Source organism: Amaranthus tricolor, chromosome 11, assembly GCF_026212465.1.
Source record: "Amaranthus tricolor cultivar Red isolate AtriRed21 chromosome 11, ASM2621246v1, whole genome shotgun sequence".
Lineage (NCBI taxonomy): Eukaryota > Viridiplantae > Streptophyta > Magnoliopsida > Caryophyllales > Amaranthaceae > Amaranthus > Amaranthus tricolor.
Window position 1 is genome coordinate 16,438,918 of NC_080057.1, and position 19,740 is coordinate 16,458,657.

Below are 19,740 nucleotides of genomic sequence, written 5' to 3' on the forward strand. Positions count from 1 at the left end.
CTCCATTTGCCGTGCTTCTTGTAAATATTTCGTAGGCTGTGGCTCTTTGACCTTTCGATTGTTCTTGAAATATTAAAAAAAACGATTTAAAACTAAATATGAATATAAGAAAAAACTAGAAAATATTAGCACTAAACATGTTTCAAAAATGCCATTAATCGAAAATATAAAAAAAACATAAAAATATGTCGAAAATAACATAAAACAAAATCTAGGCAAAAAAATAACGTTAAACATGCTCAAGTTATACCATAATTCGGAATTTATATAAAAAAAACATCATGAAACAAAAACTGGGCAAAAAAATAGCATTAAACAAAATAATAACATTACATCAATAATAAATTATTACATTAAGCATGCTCAAAATATACCATAATTCGAAAATATAAAAATAAAACATAAATAATTCAACATAAACATCATGAAATAACATGAAAAAACATGTTGAAGATGACAATGTACACCATAATTCAAAATCAAACATAAAAAAAAACATTCAAACATAATTTATCATCATAATCATCAACAACATTGAAAAAATACAAAAAAATATATAATAAACACTAACCTTTTAGTAACAAGATGAGAATTTTAGAATTGAAAATGAGTTGTAACCACAAGATGATGAAGATGAGATTAAGAAAGAAAAGAAAATAAATAGAGAATGAGATTAATGGATGAAAAGAAAATTTAGAGTTGGAAAGATAATGAGGCGTATAAGGATTGAAGTATAAGGTAAATGAAGATAGAGTTGTAGGAAATGAGAAATGAGGGCAAAATAGTGATGTTTTTATCATCAGCAATTGGTGACCGACTTCTTAGTCGCTGGTTGGTCGCCATCTGTAATGACATGACAGGAGGTTTGACTTTGTGAAGTTGGCGACAGATTATTATTATTATTATTATTATTATTATTATTATTATTATTAATTATTATTATTATTATTATTATTATTATTATTATTATTATTACAACGTTATTATTATTATTTTTTTTTTTGAGAAATAAGAGAAATTTTATTTCATCATGAATCAAAAACATATATCAAGGTACAGATTCAGAAAAAATGATGCACGATCCATCATGAGCAGTAGCAAGAGCCACCTTCTAGGAAGGGTTCCCAAGCCACGCTTAATCATTTGTAGCATCATTTCCTACAAAATTACAACGCTTGGAGCCAATCATAATGCCTATCATCCTCATTACACAATTGGAGTAATCTATTTTTCACACTCCATCTAATATGGGAAACTATATAAGCTGAATTAGATGCATATGTATTCCGCCAGAGAACATCATTCCTCAGCTTCTACACTCCGTAAATTGTTGCTGCTATACTGCACAACAAAGCACGCTTCTTCATCTTGTTGCCTTTGATATTACCACACCTGTAAAGAATGGTTTGCAATGACTTGGTTGTAAAATCACATCCCAGCCACTGCATAACTTGCTGCAAAATCACAAAACTACAAGAGCAATAAAAGAACAAGTGATCATGAGTTTCTATGTCATTGTTACATAAAACACAGGTAGCATCTACAATCAGGTTATGTTTTAGCAATCTGTCTCGAGTTTGCAATCTGTTTTTCATGGTGAGCCAGGTGATAAAACGGTGCTTAGGAATTGAGTGTCTACACCAGACCGTCCTGCACCAAGGGATACTAAGTTCTGGAGGTAGCAGGTCCTTGTATAGTCCTCTGATGCTGTAAGCCGTGCTGGACTGCTGTTGTACTAGGCCTATAATGTCATCTCTTAGCTTGCATAGATCTCTCCAAATCCAACTTGTTGTGACAGGAGGCCTGTGATCCTCCCATAGTTGGTCCTTGATATAAACCGCATGAACCCATTTGACCCATAAGTTTTCTTTCTTGTGGCAAATAGACCAAATATGTTTTCCTATAGCAACTTTGTTCCATAGCCCCAAGTTCCTAATGCTTAGGCCTCCACCTTTCTTTGTCTTACACAGATTTTCCCATGCAATATTGCCATGCTTTGTGCCTTGACTAACTCCATGCCATAGGAATTGTTGACAGATGCTGTTGATTTTGTTAGTGACTGAAACTGGCAAAATAAAACCTTGAGTCCAATAGGTACATACCGAAAGGAGCACAAAATTAATTAATTGTAGTTTGCCACTATAAGAGAGGTTACGAGAGCTCCAAACTTTGATCCTCTTGCACATTTTATCAATAAGAATGTCACAATCCGCAGGAGTTATTCTTTTAGTGTCCATGGGTATACCTAGGTAAGTGAAAGGGAGCTTACCAATTTTATATCCCGATACATTCTTAATGATCTCATGCTCCTGTGGGGACATACCTGCTAGGAAGATCTCAGACTTTGCAGCACTTACCTGTAGTCCTGTAGTCTCAGAGAAGAGTTTGAGACCACTTAGCATCATAGAAATGGAATCTATGTCACCACTACAAAATAGTAACATATAATCTGCAAAACACAAGTTGTTCAATCGGAGAGATTTACATCTAGGATGGAATTGAAATCCAGGAAGTGTAGCCACCTGTTGGAGAATCCTAGTACCATATTCCATACAGAGTGTAAATAGTAGGGGAGATAGTGGATCACCTTGTCTGAGTCCTCTTTTAGGAAAAATAAGAGGGCTAGGAGTACCATTAATGATCAAGGAATAAGTAGGAGACTTAATACAAGTCATCATCATCTTAACAAAATGAGCAGGAAACTGTAGATGCAGAAGCATGTCCTTAACAAAGCTCCACTCTACCGTATCATAGGCCTTTGAGATGTCTAGCTTCATAAGGCACCCTCTTTGTGTTTGACTCGGCCTATATAACTTGACCAAGTCCTGACACAGGAGTACATTATGGATTATATTCCTCCCAGATACAAACGCACCTTGATTCGAGCTGAAAACTGTAGGCAACACCTTTCTCAATTAGGAACAAATGAGTTTGGTGATGCATTTGTAGAGAACTGTGCAACAAGCTATATGTTGATTCAATTAGGAACGGGAACAGCAATAAGAGGGGGGGTGAATTGTTGTTGTTGCAAGTTCAAGCGATTGTGCCCTGTTTTTGCGGAATTATTCAAAATAAATAAAGCTTAAACTAAGAGCAAAATAATAAGAGAGACACACAATTTTACGTGGAAACCTTTTGGGCCTAAACAAAAGGAAAAACCACGACCACTTGGGATTTCTAACAACTTCACTATGTTTAAGGCAATTAGTTACAATTACAATAAACACCTTACTTCACTCGAAGCGAAACAACTAGGCCAACTCTTCACTCTCTAATTGCTTTACTCAAAGCAACAAACTTAGCTTTACAATAAGCTAATCCTCTCTAGCTTCACTAAAAGCTATCTAACTTCCCCCTTAGACTCACCCGAGTCTAATTACATAAACTCTCAAAAACCCTTACAAAAAGGATAGAAATTCTCTAAAATAAATCAAAGAGTTGCATCAAGAAAATATTATAAATTAATTGGCAATTTTAAGAACAAAATATTTCTTGTAAAATCCAACAAAAACGTATGAAAAACACTTAAGCACAAAACGTTGGATTACTTCTCATCACTTAAAAAAAAACGGAATTATCTTGCAATTTATAGAAAATAATATCCCTAAGAAAATGGAATAATCCAATCCATCATCCCACTATCAAGAGATCATGGGAGTAATGTGGATTAAGCAAACACACGGTTATTTCCATAAGATTTGATTAAGTCAAATCACACGTGTACATAAACAATAACCGCTGTTCCCTTAATAACCGCTGTTCCCTAAAGTAGCAGTTTCTTCAGTAGTAATTCCTGTTCCCCAAATTAATGGCTGGAACTTCATGCTATATTTTAGAAAACGGTTAATCTTAGTGGGAATGATTGCTTGCTAATTTTTAGGAATAAAAACCGGTTAGAAAGATTTGCTAAGACCAATTCAAAGTTAGTTTATTCTATTTTTAACAAATCCAGGATTTACTAAAAATAGATCCTAAAATAAAGGATCTTAACAAATAAAACGTGAATACATTTTCTTTAACAAAAACGATTTGCCAATTAACTTAAATAAATTTTTACTGCAACAATTTAATTTAAAATACATTAACTAAAAATAATAATTAAAATATGATAATCAGAATTTTCAGTCAACGTAGTCAACCTTCAGCTCAGGAACAGTGTGCTGTCTCCAGACTTCAGTTTAGCTAGAACATCGAACTTGGGAACAGTAGATCTGCTGTCTCCATTTTACATCCCAAGCGATATACTTCTCCTAACATCAATTGAAACCTTTTGACATGTACGTTCCCATAAGCTAAGGCATAGGTACTATCAACGATCATAATCATAATCGGATATCAACCTGCACAATCTCTAAAAAACATGTTCATTTAAATAAAGTGTAGTCATCATCAAAACTCAAGAGGTCCAACAAATTCCCCCTTTTTGATGATGACAAACTTTTCAAACAAACTTAAAAAACAAAATAGAGTAAACCAATGTTGAAGAGTATGTTAGAGATCAAAACAACTCTTCTTAACTAAATGTCATGAAACCAGTTACTCTAGAAATAATCAAAACAACAACTTTATATAATCAGAGCTAAAAGAAATTAGCATAAACAAACAATTAACCAAAACCAGAAATATCAGTATTCAGTATCTTAATCCTTAATGCAATGAGAAACCTAGTTTTAGTGTTAATGAGCAACAACTAACAGCTATCAACACAAACATCCGAAACCAAACATCAGAAACAAACCAGCACCTTAATCCATAAGTCCAACATAATAGATTTAACTAGATCTCAAACATGCTCAAGCATTATTTAAGTTTGTGCCAAATATTCCTCCTTTTGACATCATTCAAAAAGAAGATAAGCAATCAAACCACAGCACTAAACATATAGTTATAGTCAAAGAGAGAATAAGGATGCACAAATTAAAAAGCAATAACAATGAATGCAAGCATGATAAGCAATGACTAATCAAACCTAACAGTTAGTAGCATATGTAAAAAGGTTTAACAAAGTTAACAATGTTTAAGAGGTGTACCCCAGCTGGTACCAAAAGACAAAGAAATTGTTTGGTGACAGAGATAGTAGCAATGAAACATAAAAGATATTAAAGGAGAACTAGGAAGCAGGGGCATCTTCATCAATATATTCTGTTTCCACCTCCACTGTGTCCAATTTAGCACCAAGACGAGCCTCCATTTGAGTCATCTGGTCAGCTAATGAGGCTAGGGAAACACGAATCTCATCTTGAAATTTGAAGAAGCGATCCTGCAAATCATCAAGCTTGAGGAGAATGGAGTATAAGGGGGCAGTAGGAACGGTTGCCTGATCAAAGCTTTGTCTGTGAAATGATGGTGGTGGTGATCTTGGTGTTGGTGATGGTGGTGGTGGAGTGGTTGGCTTTGGTGAGGGAAAACTATTGGGTTCAGCCCTAGAGTCATCATCAAGAGCAACTTCAGGTCCCATCCCCTTGTCTTCTTCCTCCTTATCAGAAGGAACAACCTCCTGTTCCTTAACTCCAGCTCCTTCTTTCTCCTGTTCCTCCTTTTCAACTTCTTTTTCCTGTTCCTCCTTCTCCACTTCTTCCTCTACTTCCTGTTCCTCCTTTTCCTTCCCCTCTTCCTCCTGTTCCTCATCATCAGAATCAATTTCAATCTGTTCCACAGCATTTTCAAGGATCCCTTCCTCATTTAATTTAAGGCGCAAGTTATTCAAACATTTTGCACCTATCATGTTACTGGGACCCATAGGAAAACTGTATTCTCCAAGTGGAACACCAAATTTTGAGAAAATCCAGGACAACAAACCACCATAGCCTACCATACATCTTTTGGCTATACAATCATTTAAATGCGAAATCATCAAGGAAGGAAAATTAATCTTTATATTGTTCACCATACAGTAAATCAAAGTGGCATCTCGAAGACTTATCTCACTACGTTTTGAATTTCGTGGTAAAATAAACCTTCGAGCAATGTTGTAAAGTAACTTGTGTAAGGGGGACAAAACATTGTGACTCACTTTACTTCTCTTTTGCCTAACACCTAAACATCTCCAAACATCCTTTTCATCAATCCCAGAAAACGCAATTTTTGACCCAACATAGTACACATCAAAACCAGTGGATGGTACTCCTAGCCACTGTCCTAACATCATACTATCAAACTCAATTTTAATTTCTTTAATTGAACTTGAACAGACTCCATCATTAATAGAAAAGTTAGAGATGAACTCACGCATAATTTCTGGGTAAATGGGATTGCAGCAGTAATCGCACATGAGTGATTCCCAATGTTGAGTTTGTAAAATTTTGTGAAATTGAGGAAAGTTTGTAGTCTCATACCACTCTTTGTCAAGGCCAAAGCCAACTGACATTTCTTTGGAAAGTTCCTCAGCGTTTAAGTAGTGGGTTACCTTCATTTTCTTTACAGAACGTGTTGGAGGTTTCTTGGATCCTCTTGATCTCTTACTGCTTGCATGTATTTTCGGGGAGATGGGGGTTCCCTCCTGTTCTTTTGATGAAGACTCAGACTTAGGAGTGTGAGAAGGTGGGTAGATGACTTGAAGAGGTACAGGTTGCTTCATTTTAGAGTTCTGGTTTTTGATTTTCATGGACGTTTTGAAAGAGAAGAGCAAGAGAAGTGGAGAGAATGACGGTTTAGGGTTGAGTGAAAGGGAAAGGGTAATGATTATGAAGTGAAGGATGGAACGTGAGGGAGTGGGTTTATTTGTGAGAGGTGACGGTTACTAAATGTTCCATTTTCCTTAGTTATGCATTTTGATATAGAGACACGAAATGGAGACAGATGAATTTGATGATCCAACTCCTACTTCCCAAAAAAAATTGCTGGAAAAAAAATTATATATAATTTTTCATTTTTTATTTTTTTTTTATTTTTATTATATATTTATAATAAGAAAATGATAATATTATGCTACTACCGTTTGATCAAAATAAGCATGCAATCATAAGAACATTCAAAGTATATTCCCTTAAAAAAATGCGTACCTGATCCTATCAATAATTGATCTTTCAATCAAGTTTATTGTGGTTGATTGATCATTTTCAATTTTTATTTTGTCTCTAAGGATCATATATGACACTTCCTTTAATGCAGCTTGATCATGCCAAGTTCCAATCTCATTTTCTCATGCTGTTCCCTTGGAAGCGGTTTGGTCATGATATCTGCTATTTGCTCGTTAGTGTTTACATGCTTAACAATGATATTTTTATTTTCAACATTATCCTTAAGAAAATGATGCCTAATATGGATGTGCTTTACTCGTGAGTGATGCACTGGATCTTTGGATATACATATGGCACTGGTATTATCGCAATAAATAGGAACACATGCATACTTAATACCAAAGTCTCTTAGCTGCTGCTTTATCCATATCATTTGGGAACAGCAAGCTGCTGCTGCTACGTACTCAGCTTCAGCAGTTGATAATGCAACAGTGTTTTGTTTCTTGGAGCTCAACGAAACTAAACATGAGCCAAGAAATTGTACCATACCTGACGTGCTTTTTCTATTAACAAGATCTCCTGCATAATCTGCATCACTAAAGCCTTTCAAATCAAAGACATCACTTTTAGGATAAAATAATGATAAATCATCTGTTCCCTTTAGATATCTCAAAATACGTTTCACTGCAGTTAGATGTGATTCTTTAGGGTTAGATTGAAATCTTGCACATAAACCAACACTAAATGAAATATCGGGTCTACTAGCAGTTAGATATAATAAAGATCCAATCATGCCTCTATACATAGTTTGGTCAATATTTGTTCCATTTGTATCTTCATCTAATCTTACATTAGTAGCCATGGGTGTATGGTTGGTTTTAGCGTTATTCATGCCATATTTCTTAAGAAGTTCTTTTATATATTTTTGTTGATGAATAAAGATACCATTAGCAGTTTGTTTAATTTGCAAACCAAGAAAGAAATTTAATTCTCCCATCATGCTCATTTCAAATTCAGTGCTCATAAGGTTAGCAAATTCTTTACATAGCAATTCATTTGTGGCACCAAAAATAATATCATCAACATATATTTGAACAACTAATATATTGGAACCTTTATTCTTAAAGAATAAGGTTTTATCAATTTTACCTCTAATAAAGTCATTTTTAATCAAAAACTTTGATAGTCTTTCATACCATTGCCTTGGAGCTTGTTTCAACCCATAAAGAGCTTTATCAAGCTTATAGACATGATCAAGACACGAGGTATTCTCAAAGCCAGGCGGTTGTTCAACAAAAACTTCTTCATCAAGAAAACCATTCAAGAAAGCACATTTCACATCCATTTGATATAATTTAAAGTTCATAAATGCAGCAAAAGAAATTAAAATTCTAATAGCTTCTAACCTTGCTACTGGAGCAAATGTCTCAGTATAATCAATACCTTCTTGTTGATTGTACCCTTTGACCACGAGCCTTGCTTTGTTTCTTACAATTATTCCATGCTCATCTAGTTTGTTCCGAAATACCCATTTCAAACCAATTACCTTCTTGTGTTTCGGTTTGGGTTCTAAATGCCATACTTTGTTCCTTTCAAATTCGTTCAATTCATCTTGCATGGCTACAACCCATTCGGAATCCTTTAGAGCTTCTTCGTGATTTTTGGGTTCAAGTGATGATAGGAACGCAAAATGTGCACAAAAATTTCTCATTTGAGATCGAGTTTGTGTTCCTTTATTCAAGTCACTTACAATCAAATCAAGAGGATGGTATTTTTGATATCTCCAAGGTTTTGGCATAAAATCTCTTGTGGGAACAGTAGCATGTTCTGGTTCATCAGCTTGATTAACATTCTGTTCAGCTACTGGATTGTTCTGCTCATCTGTGGGAACAGCTGGATTGGGAACAGTCTGCTGTTCCTGATGTTCTGGCAGTTCCTGAACTTGATCAGTACTTTCTGCTTCTGCTGGAACCGGCTGTTCACCAGCTGTTTCTTGATCATGCACTTTCAATTCTTCATCATCTTCTTCTAGATTTGCAAGACCTATCTTAAAATTATTTGTATCCTGTTCACTTGACAAAAAGTTAGTTTCATCGAAAATTATGTGAACGGATTCTTCCACACTCATTGTTCTTTTGTTATAGACTCTATATGCCTTACTTTGAGATGAGTAGCCAAGAAATACTGCTTCATCACTTCTTTCATCAAATTTACCTATATTCCGTTTTCCATTAACATGTACAAAACATTTGCATCCAAACACACGAAAATAGGCAATATTTGGTTTAACACCTTTAAGCAATTCATAAGGTGTCTTAGAAGTGATGGGTCTTATCAATACTCTATTTAAAATATAACATGCAGTATTAACAGCCTCGGCCCAAAAATTTCTAGGTAAACCACTAACAATCAACATAGTCCTAGCCATTTCTTCTAAAGTTCTATTTTTCCTTTCTACTACACCATTTTGTTGTGGTGTTCTAGGGGCGGAAAAATTGTGACTTATTCCATGTTCATTGCAATAACTCATAAAGCTTGAATTTTCAAATTCTTTACCATGATCTGACCTTATGTGAACAATTTGATTATAGGTAGATTTTTGTATTTTGTTAGCGAAAGAGACAAACTCATAAAAGGCTTCATCTTTACTAACTAAAAATAAAGTCCATGTAAATCTACTATAATCATCAACAATAACAAACACATATCTCTTGCCACTACGGCTTTGTATTCTCATAGGTCCACACAAATCCATATGTAATAATTCAAGCGTTTTTGAGGTGGTCACAACATTCTTTGTTTTAAAAGATGACCTTACTTGTTTTCCTTTGGCACAAGGATCACATATTTCATCCTTAAGGAATTTTATAGCTGGTAGTCCTCTAACTAGGTCTTTAGATCTTAATGAATTAATCAATGAATAACTAGCATGACCTAGACGCTTATGCCAAAGAAGTGGGTCGTCTTCTATAACACTTAGACACGTTAGACTGTTTCTGGGAACAGTGTCCAGGTCCACTACATAAGTGTTCCCTTTTCTGTTTCCCTCAAGAATGATGTCTCCAGTGTCATTCCTAGAAATAATGCACTTTTCAGAAGTAAAGTTTGCAGAGTTACCCTTATCACAAAATTGAGAAATGGTAAGTAAGTTGTGTTTCAAATTCTCGACTAAAAATACATTATCAATGGCGTGGGAACATGACCTTCCAACCTTTCCTTTGGCGATTATCTCACCCTTCATATTGTCACCGAAGGTTACTGTTCCCCCATCATAGGCTCCAAGTGAGAGAAATTTAGATTTGTCACCCGCCATATGCTTGGAACACCCACTGTCGAGATACCATGAGCTGTTCCCCCTCACTTGGACCTGTAAGATAATTAATTGTCAATTATAGGAACCCAGACTTTCTTGGGTTCCTTGTCGATCTTACATGAATCATATTTATCAATTTGAATGTTATCGACATAGTTTCTGTTAGAGACAGTATACTGTTCCCTTTTGGTGCACTGTTCCTTCAGATGGCCAGCTTTACCACAGAAGGTACAGTACCTGTCTCTAGGAAGATCAACGTAAGCTTTCTTACTTTTGTTATTCTTAAAATAATTTAGGCCTTGTGATTTCTTACTTTTAGCATCTAGAATCCATTTGGGAGTTATTTTGATTTTCCCTTTTTCTCTTGAATTTAATTCAAGATTATTATTGTTGTTACGGTTGGATTCCGAATTCATTTTTAAATATTGAAAATCATTGCATAAATCTTTAGTAGATGCATCTATCAATTTCTCATTTAAGCCTAATAATTTGTATTGCGATAGCTCAATATTAAGAATAACATTTTCCTTCTTAAGTCTCTCCATATTTTCTTTTAGGATTATATTTTGGTCCAACAAACCGAAAAATCTGTTTTGGACATCATGTCTAAAGGTGTTTATGTATGAGACATGGTCTTTGCTTACCTTAAGTTCCTTTTCTAACTTGAGACACTTATCATTGCAATTTTCAAGTTTAACTTGTGCCTCTTTTAACAACTCTTTTAATTCATTTTTACTTGGATTGAATGAATGGTCAGAAAATGAATTAGAAATATTTACCTGCTTCTCCTTGCCTTTATGTGTAGCCATGAGACATAGGTTAGCTGTCTCCTCTTCTTCGGGAACAATAGTTTCATTCTCACTTTCAGTTTCTCCCCATGCAGCAATCATGGCCTTACGAAAGTCAGTCTTGTTAAAATTTTCTTTGTTCAACGGTCTTCTTGAATCTCTTGTCTTTCCCTTGCCCTTTTCATTCTTCCATGTTGGGCAATCCTTAATGAAGTGTTCGGTACTTCCACATTTGTGGCATTCAAGATTTTTTGTTCTTCTTTCTTTGTTGTTTCTTTGATTTGCATACCTGCTTTTCCTGAAGAACTTCTTGAATTTTCGTACCAATAAAGCAGCCTCTTCCTCATCACATTCTGATTCGTCCTGTTCCCCCGCTGCCAGAGCCAGTCCCTTGTTCCTGGAACTGTCTGCTGTTCCCAAATGCAATTCATGCGTCATTAGGGAACCAGCCAGCTCCTCTAGATTGAACTTAGTAAAATCTTTGGACTCTTGTATAGCAGTAACCTTAGCCCTCCAGCGCTCATCTTGAGGAAGGCTCCTTAGAATCTTCCTTACTTGTTCATCAGTGGGAATTATTCTTCCAAGAGAGACAAGCTCGTTTGTTATGTTGGTGAACCTAGTGAACATCTCTTGGATACTTTCTCTTGGCTCCATAACAAATCTCTCGTATTTAGACATTAACAAATCAATTTTGGACCGTTTTACTTCACTTGTTCCCTCATGGGTAACAGCAAGCAGGTCCCAAATTTGCTTAGCGGATTTGCACCCCATAATTCTATTATGCTCGTTTGGTCCAAGACCACAATGAAGTAATTTTATAGCAAGAGCATTTAATTCCATTTTCTGAAAATCTTCTTTTTCATATTCGGTTATAGGTTTGGGAACAATTTCATTGTTGGAGTTAGTAGTGGTTACCTCAAAATCTCCGATTTCTATGACTCTCCAAACTTGATAATTTTCCGCTTTGATGAAGATCTCCATCCTATTCTTCCAGTATGTATAGAATTTTCCATCGAACATTGGCGGTCTTTGAGTTGAATACCCTTCTTCCATTCGCTCGTTCATAATTGACATTTTTCGGGAACACCAGAATCTGCCCTCAGGGTTTCCTGATCTTCTGGGAACAGGGCTCTGATACCAATTGTTGATTCAATTAGGAACGGGAACAGCAATAAGAGGGGGGGTGAATTGTTGTTGTTGCAAGTTCAAGCGATTGTGCCCTGTTTTTGCGGAATTATTCAAAATAAATAAAGCTTAAACTAAGAGCAAAATAATAAGAGAGACACACGATTTTACGTGGAAACCTTTTGGGCCTAAACAAAAGGAAAAACCACGACCACTTGGGATTTCTAACAACTTCACTATGTTTAAGGCAATTAGTTACAATTACAATAAACACCTTACTTCACTCGAAGCGAAACAACTAGGCCAACTCTTCACTCTCTAATTGCTTTACTCAAAGCAACAAACTTAGCTTTACAATAAGCTAATCCTCTCTAGCTTCACTAAAAGCTATCTAACTTCCCCCTTAGACTCACCCGAGTCTAATTACATAAACTCTCAAAAATCCTTACAAAAAGGATAGAAATTCTCTAAAATAAATCAAAGAGTTGCATCAAGAAAATATTATAAATTAATTGGCAATTTTAAGAACAAAATATTTCTTGTAAAATCCAACAAAAACGTATGAAAAACACTTAAGCACAAAACGTTGGATTACTTCTCATCACTTAAAAAAAAACGGAATTATCTTGCAATTTATAGAAAATAATATCCCTAAGAAAATGGAATAATCCAATCCATCATCCCACTATCAAGAGATCATGGGAGTAATGTGGATTAAGCAAACACACGGTTATTTCCATAAGATTTGATTAAGTCAAATCACACGTGTACATAAACAATAACCGCTGTTCCCTTAATAACCGCTGTTCCCTAAAGTAGCAGTTTCTTCAGTAGTAATTCCTGTTCCCCAAATTAATGGCTGGAACTTCATGCTATATTTTAGAAAACGGTTAATCTTAGTGGGAATGATTGCTTGCTAATTTTTAGGAATAAAAACCGGTTAGAAAGATTTGCTAAGACCAATTCAAAGTTAGTTAATTCTATTTTTAACAAATCCAGGATTTACTAAAAATAGATCCTAAAATAAAGGATCTTAACAAATAAAACGTGAATACATTTTCTTTAACAAAAACGATTTGCCAATTAACTTAAATAAATTTTTACTGCAACAATTTAATTTAAAATACATTAACAAAAAATAATAATTAAAATATGATAATCAGAATTTTCAGTCAACGTAGTCAACCTTCAGCTCAGGAACAGTGTGCTGACTCCAGACTTCAGTTTAGCTAGAACATCGAACTTGGGAACAGTAGATCTGCTGTCTCCATTTTACATCCCAAGCGATATACTTCTCCTAACATCAATTGAAACCTTTTGACATGTACGTTCCCATAAGCTAAGGCATAGGTACTATCAACGATCATAATCATAATCGGATATCAACCTGCACAATCTCTAAAAAACATGTTCATTTAAATAAAGTGTAGTCATCATCAAAACTCAAGAGGTCCAACACTATAGGTCTGTACTCTTTGACTGAGGTAGGGATGTTCACCTTAGGAATAAGAGTAACTGCAGTTACATTGATTTGCTTGAGTAGTTTCTGCGTTCTAAACACATCCTGAATAGCCTCTGAAACCTCTGTACCAAAAATCTCCCAGGCATGCTGGAAAAATGCACTGTTAAAACCGTCAAAGCCTGGAGCTTTAGTTTTGTTGATTGAGAAAATTGCTTTTTTGATGTCCTCTTGGGTAAAATGGAAGTCAAGCAAAACATGCAAATTATGCTCCAAGCAGTTCCCTTGTTTGATTATATGATCAAACACTTCTGTTCTGTCAATCGAGGTACCCAACAAATGATTGTAGAAATCAATGAAACTACGAGTGATAAGTTGAGGGGTATCCACCCACTGACCGTGCATATCTGAGAGTGCCAAAATGAGGTTACTCTTCCGTCTGCCTTTGATGTAACTGTGAAACAACTTTGTATTTTCATCCCCATCTCTGAGCCAGTGGATCTTAGCCTTCTGGTTTAGAACAAGCTGGTAGTCCTTTTTTATTTTCAGTAACGTATCAGCCGCCTCCTTTTCCATCTGAGCTTTGCTGTGATCCATGGGAAACAGGTGCATTGCTTCCTGAGCTTTAAACAAAGCCTCTTTAGCTTCTTTGTATGCCACGGCAAGGTGAAATTCAGTCCTACCATCCATTGCTTTAAGTAGGGGCTTCAAATATCTCAATTTCCTGATTATCTTATACATTCGAGTCCCTGCAAAATTGCAATCCCAAGCTTGCTGCACAGTGTCTAGAAACTGATCATGAAAAACCCAATGATTGTAGAACTTAAAGGGTTGCATCCCTTGGGAAATCTGAACAGTCGAGAGGATCAATGGACTATGATCAAACTCTCCTTCAGGGAGAATATTACACACTTATCCGGGAAAACCTGGTCTCAGGCCTTATTGCTCAAGCATCTATCAATCTTGGACATTACCCTGTGACATCCATCCTGCTTGTTGTTCCACGTGTAATATCTACCCACACTCTTAACAGTATGGAGCTCACACACCTGCATACAATGAGACATAGGGATAATTTCCTTATCTCGGACAGCGGATCCAACACGATCATCATAATTCATAATCGCATTGAAATCACCACCAACACACCAAGGTAAGGAGATGCGAGCCGAAATGTTACACAGCATACTCCACAAATGTTCCCTGTTTTTAGTATCATTATGAACATAGACAAACGTAGCAAGGAACTTAGCTTTAGTGGCATTAACCAAAATCTCAGTATGAATAAGTTGATCAGAAACAAGCAACAAATTAACCGAGAAAACATGTGGATTCCAGGCAAGAATTATTATACCATTATAGTGATGAGTATGGTTCGAGACAAAATTCCAATCCGGACATAAACTAAGATAAAAATTACCAAGATTAGCTTTTTTTTATCCTAGTCTCAAGAAGGCTAAATAATTGAACTTTTTGTAGGAAAATAAACTCCTTTACTTTCCTTCGTTTATCCAAATTATTTAGCCCCCTAACATTCCATATCAGAATTTTATCCATGCCCCTTAGGGGAAGAAACCCCTGCTAGAGCATGCCCTGCACTTATCTCAAGAGTTCCCTGAGCCATACCATGTTCCATCTTTTCTTTGGAATTCCCCTCAACCAATGCGTCAAACATATTAGTCATAGGGACCTTAGCAGGTACAGACTGTTGTTGAGGAACCTTATGTGGTGAAGCTTTCCTTGTAATAGCCACGAAACCTTCTGCATCCTGCTGTGTACTACCTGCTGCCATGGTACTAGCAGCCTGCTGCAATCTAGTGGCTGCTACAGTGGTACTGGCAGCCTGCTGCAATCTGGTGGCTGCTGCAGTGGTACTGAGAACCTGCTGCAATTGTGCACTGGTACTGCCTGTAGCCATGGTACTGGGACCCTGCTGCAATGGTGCACTAGTGGCTGGCTGTACCTGTTTAGGTACCCACCGTTTAACCACCTTACCCACAACCCCCTTTCTACACTTTAAAGCTTCATGCCCATAGCCTTACCATGTGCTACACTTCAACGGCTTCCAACCATACTCCACGGACTGTGTAATCATATCCCCTTTCTCGTTGATAAATTCAATCGTATCCGGGAATTTGTGAGACATATTCGTTTCTACCAAAACACGGGCATATTGTAACTTATCCCTATTGAGAGTTGGGCTATCCCGTTTCACAACCTTCCCTACACCACTACAAATTTTATTCAAAGCTTTCTCCCCCCAATATTTAAGGTCTAGCCCCGGCAATTTAATCCACAACGGAAATGTTTTAACATCAGTTTTCATAATATCAATATCAGGGGTCCAAGGTTTCAGAATCAATGGTTTCGAATCAAAAAACACATGATCACCATGACATACCTTGAGCATGCTGTCCTTGGTGTGGAATCGTGCCAAATATACACCTTTCCCAACACCAACCAGTTTGTCAAATTCAGATTGCTTCCACAATCTATGTGCAAAGTCCTCCATTACCTGCAACGATGGATTGGCCCCCAGCACGTAACAGATGAACGCAGACTCCCAGTAGATGATCTCGTCCACAATATCATCAAATTCAATCACTGGAGTATCGGAATCTAGCAAGAGACGATCAACAGGTGCTGCTGCTACACTGCCTCGATCACGCACACTGCCCTCCTTTAAAGCATCAGCACAACTTGTAATTCTTGCACTGAGTTGCAACGAATCATCCTCTGATCGAGCACTATCATCCTGATCAATAATGTCCGTCACTACCTTCTCCATTGATGCATCATCTATTGTATCTTTATTAATCGATGTTGTTGCATTATCAATCGATGTTGTTGCATTATCAATGGTACCACTCGTATGTACTACAGAATCAATTGTATTACTCGCTTTTTTGTGTTTTGCACTCGCCTCTCCCTTTCCATGTCCCTTTGCCTTTTGAGTTCGTGTCTTTGCCATGGCTGATCAAGGATCAGACACATCAACAGGGCATTCAACGAGGAACCCTAGAGAGAGCCCTAGAGAGAGAGAAAATATTATTATTATTATTATTATTATTATTATTATTATTATTATTATTATTATTGTTGTTGTTATTATTATTATTACTGCAAAATATTAATAATTCGGAGGAATATAATAAAATAGTATTAAATGTTACAAAATATTAAATAATTACATATAAATAATTAAACTACTCTTCGGATTCTTCGTTTTCTGAGAGTATAAGATCCACATCTTTTAAATTTTGTCTTGTACTCGGATATGGAAGATAATATAATTGACGTGCTTGACTTGCCAACACAAATGGTTCATATAAACGATACGAGCGACCCCGGGTCATATCGGCCCGCCGTACTCCACCCGGACAACATCGAATAAGCTGGAAAGTCATTGCTTGTCCACATTAAAGCTGCTCGCAGTTGGAAATTCTCCTTTCTTGACACATCAAATGTACAAACCCCCTCCTCCCACAACATATTCAGCTATTGTATTTGTGGTTGAAGATATAAGTCAATGTTTTGCTTTGGATTTCCGCGAAACCTTATCACCCTTACTGTTTCTTCTCCATCTAGAAGTTTCAAAAATATAACAGCAAGTTGCATTCGCATTATTCCCCCCAATATATCAAACATCCCTTAGGACAACAATCTATCTTCTCAACAGGTAATCCACGGGCAACTATTTGTTTTTTCGTTTCGTAGAAGTTGTTCATTATCTAATATATCAAACATCCCTTGGATATTCGTCAGCGTGTACCGGTGGTTCATTATCTACTAACACTACATCATACTGTGAGGGAAGAAACTAATGGTAATTGTCTGGAAACACACTAGCTACTGCATCATGCACCATCTATGAGTATAGATTTGGATTGTTTGACGCTTGCTCTCCCACTACCGCTACAACATCAGAACTCATGCTTTGTGTACGAGCAAAATCTAACTTGCCTAAAATTCATTTTTAACACCTAAATATAATATAATAATATAATTATTCAACTGATTAGTAAAGTAAGTTAATGAAAATAAAAATATATAAAACAATTCATGAAAATAAAATATATGGTAATAATATAATTATTCTAATAACAATTATTAAGGAAAATTAATGACAATAAAAATAAAATATAATACAATAAAAGAATATAAAAAAACTCAAGTAAATAACAAACGAAATAAAATATGTACTAATTAAATAATAAAAATAAATCAAATTAATGACAATAAAAATTAAATATAAACAATAACAATAAATAAAACAACTCATGTAAAGATAAAACACAAGCTAGATAATAGAATAAGAAAATCACTAACCACTTCTAATTCTTTAGTTACCGAAATATACAATACACAACAATTCTGCGTGTTATTTATAGAAAATATGGCGATAATATAGCCATGAGAAATCCATCGCCATCTTTTCAAATTCAAATTGAAAAAGTGGTGGCGACCATATGGCTTCCAAGCTACCGTCGCCTATATTTATTAAAATAAAAAAAAAATACGGTCTACTTGGCGACTAAATGGCGACCATATCTTTAATGTCGCCAATGAATTATGAAAAAAAAAAAAACGACCAATGGGCGACCACTGAACCCGTCGCCATATGTTAAGAAAATATAAAAAAAATACTGTCTTCATTGGCGACCATATTACGACCATTGTCCCGTCGCTAATTTGCTTTCCATTTGGCGACGTAGCTTGCCCTCGCTTGTCCGTCGCCACTGGCGACAATCGATAGTTATTTGTAGTGATTTATGCAATCCCCTACCGAGTCACATTGAAATGCATTAAAACGCCTGCTTCGCTACTTAAATGGTACCATGCGACAAGGACTCTTTCTTCATAAGTCTTCTCTCTTACATCTTCATGCCTTTACCGATGCCAATCAGGCCGGTGATAAGGATAATTTTCGTAGTACTAGTGGCTACATTGTATATCTCGGTCGTAATCCCATTGCTTGGAGCTCCAAATGACAGAAAACATTAGCTCGCTCCTCCACCGAAGCTAAATTTCGAGCTGTACCATCTACTACTACTGAAATAGATTAGTTAACTTCATTGATGAGTGAGTTGAGTTATGCTTCAATGGTTACTCCTACTATATTTTGTGACAACCTTAGCGCTACTCATTATTCGACCAATCTCGTGTTTCATTCCCGAATGAAACATCTAGCTATTGACTTTCATTATGTTCGTGAAAAGGTTCAGCAAGGTACACTTCGTGTAACTCACATCTCGGGTGTTGATCAACACGTTGATGCTCTTACTAAACCTCTTCCAAGGCTTCGTTTCAATCATTTGTTTTCCAAGATTGGACTCACTCATGGACCGTCCATCTTGCGAGGGCATGTTAAGTAAATATTCTCTTGATATCTTTTGTATTATTGTTTCCTGTATAGTTAATATTTAGCCATCAAATATCCCTATAATCAAAGGATATGAATTCTCTACTTTCCTAGCTTAGATGTTTCGGTTATTATTATTATTATTATTATTATTATTATTATTATTATTATTATTATTATTATTATTATTATTATTCAATTGTGTATATATTATAAGTTTGATATTGATACAATTATCACTTCTACAATTCTTATAGTCTGCTTTATATACTTCATGAATTCTTACAAATTTAATTGTACATCTTATTTCTTGAAATCGTACAATGTAATAAAATAAAATTAATTTTCTTAATATTTTGTAAATAGTTTTTAATAAGACACAAAAAATTGATATTAAAATAGCTCATTATAGATATAAGGTGGACGGCTATGGGGCAAGACGGGTGGGTATGGGGCAGGTAAGACTTCATACCCACCATCTATTCACTACCATGGTAGGTAGGACTTTTCATACTCACAACTTACCCAGTACCCATCAAAATCATACTCACTGATGCAGTGCGAAATACATATAATATTACCTGCCTGTCATCCCTAATCATCTCTTAGTTTCGTTTTAGTACAAACTAGTATATTATTTTAATAATCTTTAATAGGTTGTTAAATATCTTTTTTTATGCTTGATTTATTTTATTATTACCATTATTTCCTACCACTTACCATTATTAATCTTA

General features: G+C 35.7%; 1 protein-coding gene across 1 annotated transcript; it reads right to left on the minus strand.

The window, feature by feature from the left end:
* Positions 1-1,313: 1,313 nt before the first annotated feature.
* On the minus strand, positions 1,314-15,562 carry LOC130826561 (uncharacterized). The gene is made up of 4 exons (XM_057692144.1): positions 15,204-15,562; positions 14,619-15,048; positions 13,684-14,436; positions 1,314-2,825 (listed from the first exon to the last, which is right to left on the minus strand). The coding sequence occupies exons 1-4, from the start codon at positions 15,560-15,562 to the stop codon at positions 1,314-1,316; spliced, it is 3,054 nt and encodes a 1,017-aa protein (XP_057548127.1).
* Positions 15,563-19,740: the final 4,178 nt, after the last annotated feature.